The 17,843-nt window shown below is 42.8% G+C and overlaps 1 protein-coding gene across 1 annotated transcript in view; it reads left to right on the plus strand.

Annotated features, from left to right (window-relative positions):
• The window catches only part of RHOQ (ras homolog family member Q), a 25,104-nt gene continuing 7,261 nt past the window's right edge, over positions 1-17,843 (plus strand). Inside the window, exons 1-4 of the mRNA XM_052806668.1 lie at positions 1-248; positions 394-452; positions 16,298-16,462; positions 17,182-17,277. Coding sequence (XP_052662628.1) covers positions 107-248; positions 394-452; positions 16,298-16,462; positions 17,182-17,277 — 462 coding nt within the window. The 5' untranslated portion in view covers positions 1-106. The remainder of the gene's footprint in view (positions 249-393; positions 453-16,297; positions 16,463-17,181; positions 17,278-17,843) is intronic.

Raw genomic sequence — 17,843 nt, forward strand, 5'->3', positions numbered from 1 at the left:
GCGCCCGGCGGGGGCCGGCGGGGGCGCCCGCTGAGCGGCGGAGGCGATGCCGGGGGGCCCGGCGCGGCGGGGCGCGCCCGCGGGGCCATGAGGGCGGGCTCCGGCCATGGCCCATGGCAGCGCGGCGGTCATGCTGAAGTGCGTGGTGGTGGGGGACGGCGCCGTGGGCAAGACGTGTCTGCTGATGAGCTACGCCAACGACGCCTTCCCCGAGGAGTACGTGCCCACCGTCTTCGACCACTACGCAGGTGAGCGGGCGGGGGGCCCGGCCGCCGGCGGTGGCAGCCGCCTTCTCTCCCTCCCTCCGTCCCCCGGCCTTACCCTACCGGGGGGGGGGGGGGGGTCGGCCGGGCTTTGCCCCCCTTCACCCGCTGTGTTTCTCCCCCCTCGCAGTCAGCGTTACCGTCGGGGGCAAGCAGTACCTGCTGGGGCTGTACGACACCGCCGGCCAGGTGAGTGCCGAGCGCTGCCCGCGGCCCCGGCCCCGGCCCCGCGCTGAAGTTATTTGCAGGGCTGCGGTCCGGGCTGGGTGATTCAGAGGCGGGTTGACGGCGGGGGTGGGGGTGCCGGGGGTGGAGGGCGACTGATAAAAACCGGCTTTAAAAGAAAACCATGGATCCGACCCTTATTCTCGAGGGCGGGCAGGCGGAGACGGGCTTTATTTTTAGCGGTGCGTGGCCGGCTGCGGGGGAACTGCGGCCGGGGGGGTCCACGGCATCGCCCGGCGCCGGGCGAGCCGGTGCGCCCGGCCCAGGCTATGCCAGCGCTGGCGGGGCATCGCCCGGGGCCGGCATCGCCCCCGGTCAAACCCCCCCCCCGGAGTGCCGACCCTCCCGCTGGCCTTCAGATGGGGGAAATGTGCCTCCTTTAGCTGGGAGGGAACTTGCTGCCTCAAACGCGGCGGGTCGGATAGAGACCCAGAATGCCGCAGCTTGCCTTGTTTACACTTTACAGCTCTTAAACAGCTAAAAAGAGTTGTCCAACTTAGAGGTGCAAAATAATAAAATGTAATTCTCAGCCGCTGCCTTTCAGATAACCTGGGTTTCTTCTGCTATCCCAGACAATTCAAGTGACTCATTTGGTTAAGATTATTACAGCCTGTTGTGAAAGACGCTATGTCAGCATGTATCTTAAGTAACTTTAATGATGGATAAAATGCTTGATGTTTGGAGGGCTCACTGGCGTAGCGGCTACTGAAGGGCTCCGTTATTCAAGTCACTTCTTGGTCAGCTGAACTTGCATGGCACCAGCCGCGGGCCGAGCACTGTCTCCTGGCTTAAAGCAGTCCCGGCTCTCTGGAGATGCCTTGTCGGAAACAAAATAGTTTGTGAAGGGCCTGACCCTGGGAGGTGCAGGCATCTCCCAAGGAGGTGCAGAGCGTATATACGGAAATGCTGCATGGGTTTTGTAAAGTTGTGTATTCCTTATATTAAAACTTCTTGCGGTATGAGCATGTGTTTTGGTCTCACATGACCTCAGACATGCTTCCGTGTTGTAAAGAGCAACTAGTAAGATAATCTCACTGGACTTGCATAAACTGAAGCCATATTTTTTTAACCATGTTATTCCTATACTTAATTGAACAGCTGCTGCCTAAATTAGTGTACCTTTTTAGATCTGCATACAGCCTTAAGTAAGGGAAGCAGTATTTAACCAGTCTTTTATATCTTTGTTAGGCCTGAAATCAGTAATAAAATTAATTCCATGAGAACTGTAGGAAACAGCTCCATTTCCAGAAAGCTGATACCTGACGGGTATTCCCAAAAAGACTGACTTCATGGTTGTCATTTCACTGACGTAAACACAAACTAGTCAAATTTATGCCAACTAAGTGCATTTCTTATTACTGTCATAGTCCTGTTTTTCAGTAGTAATTGGTTCAAAACACAGCTTGTAAAATATTGCTTAAGTAGGTTACAAAATGAGGATCTAGTGCTCAGGCAAATAAAGCATTTGGTTAATATGCAACTACTTTTCTCTTTTTATATAATGAGCACTGGAAAATGTGAAAGTGACCCTAGCACTACTGTACATATGCATCACTTATTTGTGGATGCTGTCTCAAACTGCTTGTGCTGTCTTGTTGCTATTAATGGGAATGTGTGTTGTTAGCTCTGTGTGGTTTTGTGGTATCCCACTCTGCCTGAATGTGCTGAGTACAAAACCGAGTGACCTTTGGCCTCCTCAAAAGCTAGTAGGGTAAACCGGCCAGTTTACAGCAAACAGCAAGCGAAGGTATTCCTGTTATACTAAGAAAAACTTTTTAGTGTGAAATTGTATATCCAGATGTGTAAAAAATTCAGGTAAGCTTTTTTTTTTTTTTTTTCCCCCCCCAAAACTGAGAAGCTGAAAGCTTAAGTTTGAATTACAGAGCAGTTTCTGATGTACCCAGGACCAGATCTTGCTGGCCTAATTCAGAGGAGCATCAGCTCACATAGGGTGTTTTAATGAGGCTACCTTTACAAATATATCTGGTCTTGGCAAAACTTCCCTTTTAGTCAGACCTGCAGTGCTAATAAATTCTACCATTATCCCCATCCCACTTCAGCATGTTTGGGGAACTGGTGGACATCTGGGGCTGCCCACGGGAGCCCCGTCCCAACATCCAGCACACCTAAGGAGGGGAGTCTGTGTGAAGATGCCAGTCCAGCAATTTCATTCAGCTAAAAGCTGCTTTGTCAGAGAGTGTGCTGACAAGCCCATCTTCCCAGAGCTATCCGATAACAGAAAGCTTACTTTAAAGCTTAAACATATATAGTAAAGAGCAGAAAAGACATGAGCTGATGGTGCCTTCTCCGTGTTGAGGAAACAGCGTGCTGCATCTGGTACACACCTGCAATCAGCAGGTGCAATTGCACAGACTTCTGTACGGCTGGGATTCTTTGGTGCTTGAAGTCGGGATTTCTGTGCCAGCATACATCAGTGCTTTAATTTCTAATTCTGTCACCCCCAAATAGTTTTACTGTAAAATACTGGCCTGATAGTATCATTTTATCAAAACTTGGCAGTGCGTGATCACTGTGGTATCTAAGCAGCTGCCAGTCTTCAGCATGTTTATACTCCTGGCTCTGCACAGAGTACATAGGTACAATCTGCAGATCTCATTTCGGGGGGGAGTGAGGGGATAAGTGGAGGTTCAGACAGTAACCTACTCCAAATCCTTGCAGGAAGCCCATAGCAGAGCACGGATTTAAGACCTTTTGATTTCTAGCTGGTGCACAGCAGGCTCATTGCACTGAAATACTGACTTACCAGCCTGTGGGTCTCTTTAACTTGCGTGGTTATGTATTTAGAAACTTGTGACAGGCTTCTCTTTGGCAGAGGAATTGCAAGCTTTTGAGTTCATGGCGTTCAGTACTCTTTCTAGCTCACTTCTTCACAAAACACACAGGATCACGTGTAGTAACTATACTGATAACATAATGCCTCATATCTTTGTGAGTTTAAAGGAGGTTGAGAATAAATCTGTGAAAATCCCATTTTTTTCCAGGTTAAATATAGCAGGGAAAAATGCCACTAGTGGTTCACAAACTTCAGTTTATATGCAGACAGACCTTCCCTGCTTTGGGTGTGTGTGAGTTCAGGCAGGCTTTTCTCTGGCTGAAAATACTGAGGCCCTGGTTCAGCAGAAAATAGCCAGTACAGCTGCTGGGCAGTGGAGGCTCTTGGAGCCCCTTTGGGTTTGCAGCTGTGGAGGCAGGCTTCCGTGCCAGGGAGGCAGGTGGGAATTCGGTGCCGGTGGTGTCCGAGAGGACATTCCTCCAGCAATTCCGCCCAGAGGTGGAGCCAGCAGCTCCTTTTAGCCTTGCTGCTGCACATAGCCATGCGCTGAGACTGGGTGGGCTTGGAGTGGGTCCTGGTTTCCCCAGGAAGATGAGAACTGTGGAACCTGCCTATATTGCCTGGAGCTGGGAGCATCAATGCACTGAAGTTTCAATGTGAGGTGCTTGTAAGACTGATGCTTGGATGCCTTTGGCTTTGCAGTAGCCTCTCTTGCTTTGGGAGACTCACTGCATGTCGGTACTGCTCTTCATTGAGCAGGGGTATGTGGCAAAATCAGCCTGGGAAGAGGACCGTGGCTTCATCAGGGGTCTGTTAACTTCACCGTGTTGGAGTGCTTTTGAACTAGTGACAAGTGATTATCCTTTTGATTTTCCATAATACTAAAACAATACTGCCAACTCTTACGATATTAAAACTTTCGGAGAAATGTCTGTAAGCACTAATGAAGAGGTGTGCTGCGTGTCCCCTTGCCACATCCCAAATGATCGGGATAAGTGGGAGGACACACAGGATTTACCTCTTGGAGATTTTGCTCCATATTGAAGGCTGCTGTTTAAAATGGCAGTTGGGGTCCATCCTCCTCTCAGTCTCTTTTGTTGTGGGGTTTTCATTCGTGGTGTCCCTTTCCTTCAGTATGTACTGACCACATAGAGATAGAAGCCTTGCTCTGCTCCTGTGTCTTTGCTGTGAAGGACTGTCAGGACTGGGAGGGAGGATGGGGGGGATGCAGGAGCAGAGCCTGTGCTGCTCCCGCTGCCCCAGGAAGAGAGATGCTGAGGCATAGCATGGCTGCCTGGTGCAGGTTTGGCACCAAGCCAGCATCTGGGCAGTGCAGAGTGGGGTACAGCCAGAGCAGAGTGAACCTTACTATGGTGCAGTGCCTAATAATAACATTTGTATCCCTCAGCATCACTTACGTTGTGATACTAGCGTGGCCTGGTTGGACAAAGCTGAGGTGAACTGTGTTCCTTGGCTTTCCACTTCTATTTCTCTGCCTTAAAGGCCCTAACACGTGTAGGACAAGCTGTAGGTCTGATACAGGGATGCACTCGGTGCCTTCTTAACCGTCACCAAAACAGTAGCCACAAAACATGCTAAAGCACAAGAGCAGACCAAGCCACTTCTTGGTTCCTCTCAGCTCAGATACTGATGGCTACTCTGGTTGCAGCTGCAGCCATCTTAATTCAGACACACTGATTTTTCGGTTGTAATGGAAGCCCTGATGTTAAAAGCAACTTTATGTTAAAGTTGGTTGGGCTGCTGAGGTGTGTAAAGCTAACTCAAATATTAGCAAGATCAGTGCCTGCATTAAGGCCAGGTGTAAAACCAAATGGTTATAACTGCGAATGTGCCTGTGGGAAAGAGAGGGGTGGAGGTGTGGTTATTAAAATGGATGGTCACCAAACTTGCAGTGGTTGCTATAAATAAAACAAGAAATAGCAGTAATCTTTCTACTTCTTGCTGGCTATTTGTCTTGACTTTGGTAGGTAGCCCTGGTCTAGCAGGTACCACTTCAGTATCCTGCTGAAAGGAGAGGCAGCTGCTGATCATTTTGGCTGGTCCATTGTGAAATAGAAACGTCCCTCCTCAGACCACATTACTCCTTCCGAGTTGCACCGACGACGCAGCTGTAGTGCCAAATGTGAGCCTGGAACATGCAAGCACGGTCTCACGCAACACGAAGCCTGCCACCCTTTACTGTAGAGTTGTAAACACCGAAACCTATAATGTAATTTTGGCAGACCTAAAAATGACATGTTAGCAATTAACATCCTGTCCCCTTTCTGTCCCTTGCTGTGCCTCCCTCCTCCCACATGCATTTTCCCTCGCTCCCTTTACATTGTCCCAGCCAAGCTGGCAGCTGGCGCTGGGAAGCTGTGAGCTCACTCACTCACTCAGTCACTCAGTCCCGGCCGCTGGCCTATGAATAGCTCAGCCTCTGCTGAAGCTGCTCTGTGCTTCAGGATGTTGCCAGCCACGTAGGTTTAACGGCTCTGCAGCAACAACTGGATGTATGCAGATAAAATAAAAACTTGCCTAGATTCTCCCTTCGAAATTTAAATTTTTCAATGCAAAAAGAGGTGAAGTGCCTGAGCTTACAATCTCTATGTTGATAGTTCCGTAGAGAAGTGTGTAAGCAAAGACAGGCTTTCCCTTTAAAAGGAAGGGGACTTGTACCTTCAGATTTGCTTTTAAAAATGGCCTTCCGACAATAATAATAGCAGTGCAAAGCTTACATTCAGACGCCTCATTGTGAGTTGTGACTCACACTTTGAAAGCGTTGTGGCTTTCCTGTAAAGATTGGTAAGTATTGTTATCGCCAGATGGGGAGTCTCAGGATAGGAGATGCTGCTCTGAGTTCCCCAAAGCATCCACTAAATACATGTTGGAAACTCAGGACAGTTATGTTTCATTTTCAGTGTGTCAGAAGCCCCGCAGCACTTCTGAATAGCGGCACTGAGTTATGTTAAAATCAAATGTAAGGGATGTGTTTGAAAATGTAGACCCAGAATGTCTTCGCCAGTTTAACAGTAAGTTAATGGCAGACCAAAGTAAAGAACCCAAAGCAAACCAAGTTTGAGAGGTTCTCTGAAACTTCAATTTTTGATATGTTAAAAGCACATTTTTATGAAGACTACTGACCTAGAGAGATTCTTGCTAAACATTGATTATGGGGTCATGTAAAAATCCCTTTTTCCTGTGTTAAAAGTCAGTAGATATCCTTTAGTTTGTGACAGTTCTCTCTGAATTTTACTCATTTATAATTTCTTCGAGGTACAGTGACATCTTTCACTGCTATCCAAACATCACCAGCTAAAAAGGCAACACTGAATACAAGCAATAATTATTGCTCTTCCAGCACAATGTTATTGCATATCCTCTTACTTGCTGACTTCATTTTAAGATGGTGTGTGCATCTGTACTCATTTGAGTATCATATAATCTACAGCTGTATTGCAGGAGGCAAGAGTGATGGAATAGGGACAACTGCTTAAGGTGGCATGAACTGGCAGAGTTTTTCTGATAGAGAACATATGAGACCCTGGGAATTTTCGGCAGGTCCATAGTCAGACTTCTTGATTGAATCCGTTTCCTTTGCAAAGAGCTCTTTATATTTTGGTAAATATGAAAAGTATAAAAAATGCATATTTTTCATTTATAGCCTAACTCCTGATTCAGCCTCCAGATACATCTTAAAACAAACTAAAGATAATTTAGACTAGAGTACTGCCTCCATAGCGCAGACCTGTAATGCAAAAGGACGTACAATGTGTGTTAGGGTCTGATCCAAAGCTCTGTGTTAGCAGGCACCCCATTGCTGATTTCAGTAAGCTTTGTTCCAGTTCCTTTATTGAGAACACATGGACAAAGTGGATGTAAAACTTCAGCAATACTGAGGTTTTGTCAGTCCCAGGCATTCAAAATGATGAGTCAGCTATTTCTATCCGCAGACACCACTACCTAAAAACCCCAGGAAATCAAAATGGTTTGAGACTTTCTTTTGTCCTTTGCTGGATGTGGGTTTTCTTTAAGCCTCTGGGCTTCAAGTGTTCAAGTTTTCGCTGTATCTGTGGGGTACTAGAAATTTATCTTTCATTTAAAGGCGAAAAGGATGTGATTTTTCTTTATATAATCATGAGACTCTAGGAACCTGGGCTTTAAGAAATAATATAAAGCACACTGATTCCAAATCCTGCAGTTTTATTGTGAATTACTAAAACCAACTTTACTAAAATGGATGCTTTGGGACAAAGCTTCAGGACTTTTTTTTAAACCTCCAAATCAGCAGTTACATTTCTAACAAAACTGCCCTTCCTCTAATTAGAGAAGATGCAAAATGAGGGAAGAGAGGAGGGGAACTGTATCTTTTTACTGCTCTGTTCTGTGGTTTTATAAGCAGTCTATTGGTTTGGATTGGCAACTGCATGATTTAAGAAAAATGTGTCTGAACGCTATACAACACTTTCAGCAGTTCTGAAGAGGTTGTGTCATTTGATGTGTTAGCGGCTACTGTCCTCAGTCTGTTCTAGCCCTGCTCTGTGCTGCATCCGTGTTGTGGCACATGTGCAATAATTCTTTGCGATGGCTGGCACTCACTGGTGTGTGTATAAAAATGCAAGTGGCAGCATTATTCTCCAGAGCAAAGGACCATCTATCAGCATTCTAGGTGAGCTTACTGCTTCAGATGAATAAAACACAGACTGAAAGTGCCTCAGGCAGCTTGCACTCTAAATTAGATATAGCTGTGAATGCTAAAAGATCATCAGTAGGTCTTAATGCTAGTTCCTTGTTGGTCTGATTTCCATTTGGGATGCAGTGGTGGAGTCAATAAGGGATGGATACCAGGCATGAACTGGGTGGCATCTTTAGCTATGACCAACAGATAGCCCAGCCATGGGCAGTGAGATGGCTTACATATTCCTCACTTAAGAAAGAAAAATCGTAGGCAGTTTTTCAAATGCCTAAACATCTGCTGCAGTGAAATCGTTGAGTGTTTTACTACCTTCTTCCATGGAAGCTGTTAGCCCTGACAAATTAGGACTTGACATAAAATAAGGTGCAGAATACTCTTAGAAACTCCTTTAATTCCAAAAATTGTTTCACCGTTATGTGTTTATTCAACGTGCACATGATGGCACCAGTACTCTGGCACTTCGTCTTCTGAGAAGTTGCGTAATGGGAATTAATCTTGAGGAGTCAGTGTGAAGGCTTAGTCTTCTGTCTTACAAAGCTGTTGCTCAACAGTGGACTGAAGAACATGGGTTTGGGGTTTATTTGTAAAAAGTGAAAGGGAATGAGACACCTAAGTGATCAGTCTTTCTTGTCTGGGCAGGATTTATATAGTTAGTAAATGAAAAGACATGTCTGATATGATATGGAGAACTATACTAAACCATCTTTATTCCATAGTCTGTTTTCCCTGTGAGAACAGATTTATTGATGGTCACATTCCTCTGTAAAAACAAAGTGAAAGAACCCATCTTTCCGAAGAGCAGGTTCTTCAGAGGGTAGATCTGACCAGATCCCCTGAGCCAGGGTGAATTTTGTATTTTTCCTTTGCTTGCCCATATCTGAAAGAATGGAGAATCCTGATTGTTCATGGCTACAGTCACCAAAACCGGGGTGAATTCCTTTCCTGGAGAAAGTGGAAATCCTGTGTGGGAAGAGTGCTGTTCATAAGGTCACTGTCGGTGAGAAAGAAACCAGCACAGGAACACACTGCAGCCTTGTGATTTCTCATGGCTAAGGAGTGAAAGGGCTTGTCCACGGCAGTTACTCTGCCACTTCTTAAGAGCTCCACAGTGGATAAGCAACTGATACAAGGTTTTTAAGCAAAATTGTGCTTGGTGATACTGCTTGCAGTCAGTTGAATCCATGTTCTGTTGTTACAGATGCTAAAATAGTAAGTCTTACAGAGAAAATTCAGGGACTTCCACTTTTATCAAACCGTGAAGAAGCCAGCAAGTTGAAGTTCCTTTGGTGATGGAGTGGAGAGAGGGACTGTTCTGTTGAGACTGTCTAGGACAATAGTTTAGCATCACCACAAGGCAAGATGTAGGATTTGGACAGTATTTAATCCCACATTAAGACTGGAATCAATTCTGATTGCCTAAAGGCAATTTGGTGTATAATTAAAGGAATATTCTGTCCTTGTCTCTAATGCTCTAAAATCCATCTTACTAGGCTCCAGCTTCCAACTAGTTACTTCTCTCTATACAGAAAAGGTTTTCAGACATGTAAGCAGCTGCACAGTCCTCAAATATGCCAGAAGGAAAGTTTTGTCAAAAAAAAAAAATTCTGTAATTCACAAACCCTGGGCTTTTTCAATGTATAATTCATACCTCCTTTGAACAGTCCTCCTCACAGGAATTTAGAGATGGATTTAGATCAGCTTACTTCATTTTTAGAATACAATGGAAGAGCACTTACCCTGCATTCTTGCAGCCTTTTCTATAAATTAAAAATAGATGCTGGGCCCAAATCGGCAGCTTTTTGCACTCCCTAGGAAACCTGTGCGAACAAGCCACAACAGGACAATTCTGCTTTCTTTAGCAATGCAAGCTATATCGCCAGAAGCCTGTGAAGAGACAGAGGGTCTGTAGTGCACTTTTCCCCTGCAGCCAGGGAATAATCACCACATCTTGTTTTGCGTGTTCAGAAGCTAGTGGCTACAGATGCAGGCGACTGAAAAAGAAAATGTAGCAATCAGTGTTAACAGGGCTTGGGTTGCAGAATTGGACAAGCAGATGTTTTATGGCAATGCTGTGTCAGACCAAATTGCAGCTTGCCAAGTGGTCCTGCATTAGTGGTGCCTTGTGGGTGGCAGTGCCAGGAAGCCAGCGTCCTGGGGACGCTCCACCCTCCTTCCTTGCAAAGGGTTACAGCATTATACAGCCCAGAGTGAAAAAATTCGGAGAGTTTTTTTAGCCAGGGAAGCAGTTTGTGCTTGGCATGGGGCAGTACAGACCACTTCCCTCTTTCTCCTGCCCCACCCAAGCATCTCGTAGAATCAGAAACCACAGGGTGATTCAGTGGGGTGAAGTCTGTTTCCTGGTGTGCTTCTGGAGTAGGCAGTTGCTCTAGGAGGCTTTGCCTAGTGCTTATGGCAAAGCTGCAGATCAACCTTTAATTCTAAATAATCTGGGGGAGATGGCAGGATGTGTCCACTGGGGTAACTGTAAACTGGTACCAAGTCCCTGGGGCACATGTTAGATACAGCAGTCGTATAGTTCACTTGTTAACGTTTTCTGAAATATTACAGGGGGCCTTCTGAAACAACTTTATTTTCAGGGAGGAAAACTATGAAAAATGCAGTCTTGAAGGACAGCTTTGAAATGCACTTCAAAAGTTAAAGCATGGCAATTCATATTGAGAGGACTTAGACTGTCGTTACCGAGACCTAATATGAAATGGGTTAAAACTTGGACTTTTAGCTGGGATTTTGCTCTGCAGAAACCAGCTAGTTACATACGTGTGCCTCACTGAGACCCTCTGAGCAGCAGTAGTGATTACCCTTCACTGCATGAAGGTTGGATGCCTCTAGCAACTCTGCCTGATGTCTATTTTTGGCTTCCCCTCTAAAAACAGATGGTTGGGAGTGAGAACTCCCTCTTATGATTGCTGTTGTAAGCTCTGAAAGCAACAGATGGTTGCTAACACAAGAGATCACAAACCTAGAGTTGTTGAGCTCCAGTTTTTCTTCCAGTGGCACAAGCTCTATTTTGTTCCCTCCCATCCACTTTATACCTTCTCAGAATAGAACAGAAATAGGCCTAGCCTTTGTTTATAAGAGTATGTCAGTATGATATAACTGGAGATGTATTGTTAAAATTTTGTTCCTAAGCTGCAAAACACATAAAATCATTAACTACTTTGGTTCTATCAGAGTACAAAACACTGGGCCTGGATTAAAACACAAGCATGACACACCTTGCTCAGGGCCCCTGCCACAATGTTAATGACATACCAGAATTTGGTTTCTCCTGTTTGTTTAAAGACTCTAGCCCTCATATTTGCAAGGAAAAAAAAATCAAACAGATCTAGGTTAACATCATCTTTGCTACCTGTAACAGTAGATCTGAGAGGTATGAATTTCCCCAAAGGTCTTGGTCAAGGTGTGGGAAGGTATTGACTGCAAAGGTGACTCCTTTAATTGCCTTTCATCTCTCCAAACTGGATAAAGAGACCCTAATACAATTCCAGAGGAGAAAGAGGCCTGTGGTCTTACATTACTGAGAGAGGGTAAGGACCTCTGTCCCCATCACTTTAACTTGGGCAGGGAGGAGTGTGATACCATAAAACAGGGGAGCTACAGGCACTCTAGTACTATGGGATCTCATGCCTGCACCTCTTACTTCTGTTTTCTAATACAAAGAAATAATGCTTTTTGTGGGTCAAGGAGGTTGTCCAGAAATTATTAGACTTCACTTTGTCTTAGCTTTTTTTTTTAAAAAAATATCCCACTGCACATAAGCTATGTACATCAAAGGCTTTTGGAGTGCTTTACAAAGACTAATGCATTATTAAGCTAGCAATCCCCTACAGATGGGAAGATGCAAGTAGAGAGAGGATAATAATTTGCTAAGGGCTATATATTGTGTCAGTGGCAGAGTTAGGAATACAGTTTGTGTGTTTTTAACTATGTCTCTCAGGTGATATCCGTGGAATTGGGCAAAAGTATTAGTTCAAAATCAATTGTACAGCTTGAAATATGGCACTGCATTCTGCTTTTAGTCTGAGAAAACCCTTGAAATGAAGAAGAACATAATGCTGCAGAATTGCAATACCATTCTTCAGTCTGCATACAAAAAGTTCCTCAAGACCTCTGTTTTTGAGCAGGTAAATGTCAGGAAGAGAAGTAGCCAAATTTTGAACACGTTAAAACAAATCCACCTGAACATCCAAAATACAATGAAAATTAGTGATTCAGTATTCACGTACAAGGCAGCAGAAAATCTGAGAGGCAGATTATGAGATACTGTAACATGGAAAAAGAGACCTAAAGGAGAGATTTTAAGGAGCTAAGATAAAGGCAATGCTAGACTTACATGCAGAATATAAAAAATAGGACAAAATGAAAATTTGAAAGTATGAATTTCCATTGTCCCCTCTTAAAAACAAAACAAAAAACCCAAACAGTCCTTCCCAGTTTGCAGCTGAGAAGCTAAGTCAAGTCATTAGTTCCTCATCTACTTTCCCATATCTGTTCTGTATTCGCAGCTGTCCTGGGTTACCACAGAGATACTAGGTAAATGATGGATGGTCCTGCTGCAATGTTGTATCTTTTATAAGCATCGCAGCTCCATGTAACGTTAATTAAGCCAACATACTTGTGTCCAATTTGCTTAAAGTTATTACAACTCATATTTTCAGCATGTTTTTCTATCTGTATTCAACTGCTTCAGCAAACAGCGAACAATTCTGTTTAAAAGTCCAGAGTATGTTGGAGAATGAGCCATTTCACTATTACAGCCTGGAGTTTTTGAGACTTGTATTGCATATTTTGATCCTTAGTGGCTTTCTTACCCATCTAATTCACATTCTTAAAATATTCCAGTTAAATTCTTTAAATATTTTTAATGCCTAAATATACACGCAGTGCCTCCCCCAATTAGATTGGAAGTGTAATTGCTGTACAGTGTGGTGTGTACATGCACTCAAATTGGAATTTATATTGACTGGCGAGTATAATTAGATTTCGCCATTGCATTTAATTTTAGAATAAACCACATTTATTTCCCTTACACTAGATTCAGGGAAGTGGTTGATTCACCATCCCTGGAGATATTCAAAAAGCGAGTGGACAGGGTACTCCAGGGCATGGTTTAGGGGGCATGGTTAATGGTTGGACTCGATGATCCTGAAGGTCTTTTCCAACCGAAATGATTCTATGAAATAAATTATAGTTGAAGCAATCAGATTTTTCCAGGCTTCTGTAATTTTCAGTCTAAATTCATTTGGTATTTCACATTCTTCTGCCAAGTGCAGCAGTTATTTAGACCCAATACATCAGAGAAAGTTTTCATGTTTGATTGCTATTTCTGAGGGGCTGTTGGGGAACAGGAGTCTTTAAGCACAGATGGCCATGCTGGTAACATTTAAGCCAGGGTCTCTCTTGGGAGAACCCAGGACCAGTCTAATCATGTGGTGGGAGGCTTTATTAGAATTATCTGCCATTATTAGTATTAACATGAACCTATTTTTCATAGCACAGACAAGACTTAAAGGAGAGCCTGACAGCACTGACTTGTTGCAAGCAGCAGGATTGGCAGATATAGCCAAATTCTCTGTTAATTTAAGTAAGTGTAAATGCAGTGAAGTCACTGTAGTGAATACCACATACATCTTTGGCCATGATACATGATGTATCCAATCACACTGTACTTGCCTTCATTTTAACTTCTTAATTACACAGGATGGACCCATGGCTTGCCCAGTGCAGATGGGACAGGGTATAAATCAAAAGGCATATAAATAGATGCAGGGACAGGAAAGGAGTTCAGCAATGCACATGCCTTAAAAAGCAGTAACACTGCTCACTCCCAGATGACTGCTGATGAATATGTGGGAAGTAAGGTGCAGTACCAAGATGTGGCTAAATGTACAAGGATTTGTATCCAATGGGATTTAAAAAGATAAACTAAACATGGAAGTTTTGAAGTAAACCATGCAAATGTAACTCAGCTTTGAGATCAGAAAATGATTAGTATTTGCTATGAATAAAAGGTCCGTCTGTAATTTGAAATGGATTAACTAAAGAGATTTTTTAAGGTCAATGGACTAACAGTAATTTCTGGTGACAGTGAAATGTTTTCTCCATTCCAGCATTTAATGCTGACAATATTCTAGTTACTGTAACTCAGATGTGAGATTTTTAGAAATGCTGAGTGTAGTGAAGGCAGCACTTGGGTGGTAGGACCAAAATATGATTTTAAACTAGATTTTTTTTTTTAAGAAAACCTATTCAGTAATACCACACATACAGTTTAGTAGAACTGAATTTGAGAGCAACTGACGGATCTGCCTGCGTGTTCTTGCCTGCAGATTTTGTGCTCCCGGGACCAGTGTAATTTGCAGTTGGGAAGCTTCTATTAGGATTTTGATCTCCACCCCAGAAAACAGAGTGGCAATCCTGAGCAGGATCTAACTATATTCAGTAGTAGAAGTGAAACATAAAATACATGCTTAAAAAAAGAATTGAATGTTGAATAGTTTCAAGTTGCTGTTGTGATGTTCTTAAAGTTATTTCTGCTTTCCATGATGAACGTCCACAGATGTGGAAAAGACATGGTTACTGGTTTTTTCTTTTGACTCAGGATAGGAGCCTGACACTAGAAGGGAAACAACTAATCTTCAGAAAGGCCAGTCAAATGTTGTAGCTTCACAGTAGTGTCAGTTACTGTGGTTGTGAAATTGGGAGCCCATGTTTACAGCTAAGCATGCTCTAGCTAATTGACAAAACTGAAGAGCATACAAGACTGGCAGTAGAGTGTATAATCAAAATGGCACATGAGAATACCGATTACAAATAAGAATATTATATAAATAGACACCGAAGAGTGCTGGCCAATGGTCACCTCATTGCTAGTGCAGAGTCTCCTCCAGTGCTTGTCTTTTCTCCATTTCATGATGAGGGTAATGGTCCTCTTCCCATAGCTGTTGACTTCCAAATGAAAAGATGGGTCTAGCAGAAACTGTTCTGAGGAAGTTCTCACACGTTTTCTGAAATCCTAGTGACACCATCTTTAAAACTTAACAATCAATGAAGGGCTTTTTTGAGGGTGCAACTATAGGTTAATAATCTGGTAATGTGACTGTTGCCAAGGAGACGAAAATTTCATTTTCTGGCTTGTCTCAAACGTGGAGTTGAATTACATTTCTGTCTCTACATTTAATGAACAAATCATTCCAATATTTGTGAGATTTAATTAAGATGGGGAGCTTACATGGGGAAGAGGGAGGCTGCTGCAGCAGCCATAATAAACTGGTGTTTATTGTGGAAGAGGAAGTATAAACCCAGCATTCTTCACTGTCTCTGCAATGCCTGGGCTCAGTCTTAGTTATCTATGTTAAAAAAAAAAAAAAAAAGTAATGTAGGAATGATAAGGCATTGTTTCACTACCATAGACCAAAGGAAGCCTTGCAGAGAGAAGCTGGGGCACGTGTGGCCTCCTGCTTTTAGCGAAAAAATAGGGCAAAATCCACTTTCTCTCTTGCTAGAGAGAACTCTGTTTTACAATAGGGACAATGCTCCTAGGTACCTCTGTTGCCACAGTATTGTATGCCCTGGCTATGGCTCTAAATGACCCAAATAATAATCTTTTCACACTAACTTTCCCCCAGAAAGGGCATTAATGTTCCCCTGATAGTGTTCTTGATCCTTAATTTCTGTTCCTTCCCGCTCTTTGCTGGGCTTGCTTACAGAAAGCAGAGTCTGGACAGAAGAGGTCCCTTCTGATCCTTACTTTGTCTGCCCTGATCACTAGCAACAGGACAGTAAGGTTTCTAATAGACAGAAAGAAAATTCTAAGGAGAGCTTTAAATATCACCTCTACATACGATCCAAAAGAGAACATTTAAGTGCATTAAATAGCCTTAATCTAGCCTAGCTTTGTATCACCTGTATAACCTATAGCAGCCACATCTGCTTATTTCTCTTTGGTTAAACAAATGCTAAGCTTTGATCTGCAAGTATGTTTGAACCATAAGCCTTTTTTTTTTCTTTAAGTGAAAACTTTTTAAAAGGTAGTCTTCTGTATATTCTTGTGCAGAAGTAAGTTTCTATCAGTATTAACACACTTTTTGAAATATTTATATTCACATATAGTTACCCTCATATGCAGATTTTGCTCGAACAGCCACACTAACTAACCTGGAATAGTTGTAAACATTCAAAAAGTTTGCCTCAACAAAATTCCTGAAATGCAAATACAGTTTCTGAATATAACTGTTAAAATTAACAAAATACAAGCAACAATTTAATATTGCAGATAACAGAATTTTTCTTTCTCAGGAAGACTATGATCGTCTGAGACCTTTATCTTATCCTATGACCGATGTCTTCCTTATCTGCTTCTCAGTGGTAAACCCTGCTTCATTTCAAAATGTGAAGGAAGAGTGGGTACCGGAGTTGAAGGAATATGCACCTAATGTTCCCTTTTTACTAGTAGGAACACAGGTATATCTGGTTCTGTTCTACTTTATTTAAACAGTTCAGATCATTGTATGGTGCCTTTTCTTTGGGCTGGAAGTTCAGGCCCAACAGGACCTGAGCCACACCTCCTCCTGGCTTTGGAAGAATGACCCTAATAAGTGGCAGAAAAACCTAGATCTCTGTTGTTCTCTAATGAGCTACCTCCATTTTGTTAAAATAGATTGGCTGCATCTCTCCGTGTGACTTTATAGAAAGCAATGGGAATAAAATTGTCTGTTCCTACCCATGTTACTGGAATTACTTGGGTCTACAACTGTTGGTCATATCCAGTACCTGCTGAAGCAAAGGAGCAAGGGGAGAAGTGAGACAATTTCCTCTTGCTTCTTGTGGGCAGTGGACTGGGCTTCAATTATAAAGTGACCCACATGTTGGTATTATGTTTGGGTTAATCTTTCTGCCACTGCTGGATATACATTCTGGTTTCCCGAGATGATCACATCTAATTGAAGAGCTGAATTACAAAATAAATGTATGTTCCTTCTGGATTAAAGGTAGTAGTTCACAGCTTAAATTTCCAGGGCTTTTGGATCAGGAAGGGTCCATGATCTGAGTCATGATGTGACTCCATTCTTATACATGTAATATTCCATTAAATAATTCTGCTTTAAAAAGAGGGTATAATATAGCCTGCTGACTTTTGTTTAGAAAAAGTATTCCAACATAACTGCAATCTTTCTTGCTAGATTGATCTTCGTGATGATCCAAAAACTTTGGCAAGACTGAATGATATGAAAGAGAAGCCCATATCTGTGGAGCAAGGACAGAAGTTAGCAAAAGAGGTAAACTGGACACTCCTAAATGAAACCAATTAGCAAAGAAGCAAAACCCCCTATTTCCAATTGACTTTTTCTTCCTTTACTACTTTGCCCATTTCTTTTACCAGTCAACATATGAAACCTTATGACTGGTTACCAGTTAACAATATTTACTTACATTGTTGAATACAGCTAACAAGCAGACCTGTGTCATAGCACTTCCCTGTTAGTAACAGTTCTAACTTTCTGTGTAGACACTTGTAAAAACTACATAAGCATTAGTCAGAGACAATTAAAATCATGGAGTGGTTGAGGTTGGAAGAGACCTCTCCTGCTCAAGCAAAGTGTTGGAAGCATCTTCAAGAAATTGAGAATGCTGTACTACCATTTTAACACACTGCGTGGATAATGCTTATCAGGACACTTATTTATAGAGTCTTATTTTTGAAACATAAATTGGTCATGTAATTCTGTAATTCTTTTTTGCTGTTCAATTATCAAAAATACCTTAGGACCCCACTGCTAATCCAAAGAGCTTGTTTAATATGCTTCCTTTATAAATGAAACCAACTTAAATACATTCCAGATCT

This window comes from Harpia harpyja, chromosome 13, assembly GCF_026419915.1.
Source record: "Harpia harpyja isolate bHarHar1 chromosome 13, bHarHar1 primary haplotype, whole genome shotgun sequence".
In the NCBI taxonomy this organism is placed as follows: Eukaryota; Metazoa; Chordata; class Aves; order Accipitriformes; family Accipitridae; genus Harpia; species Harpia harpyja.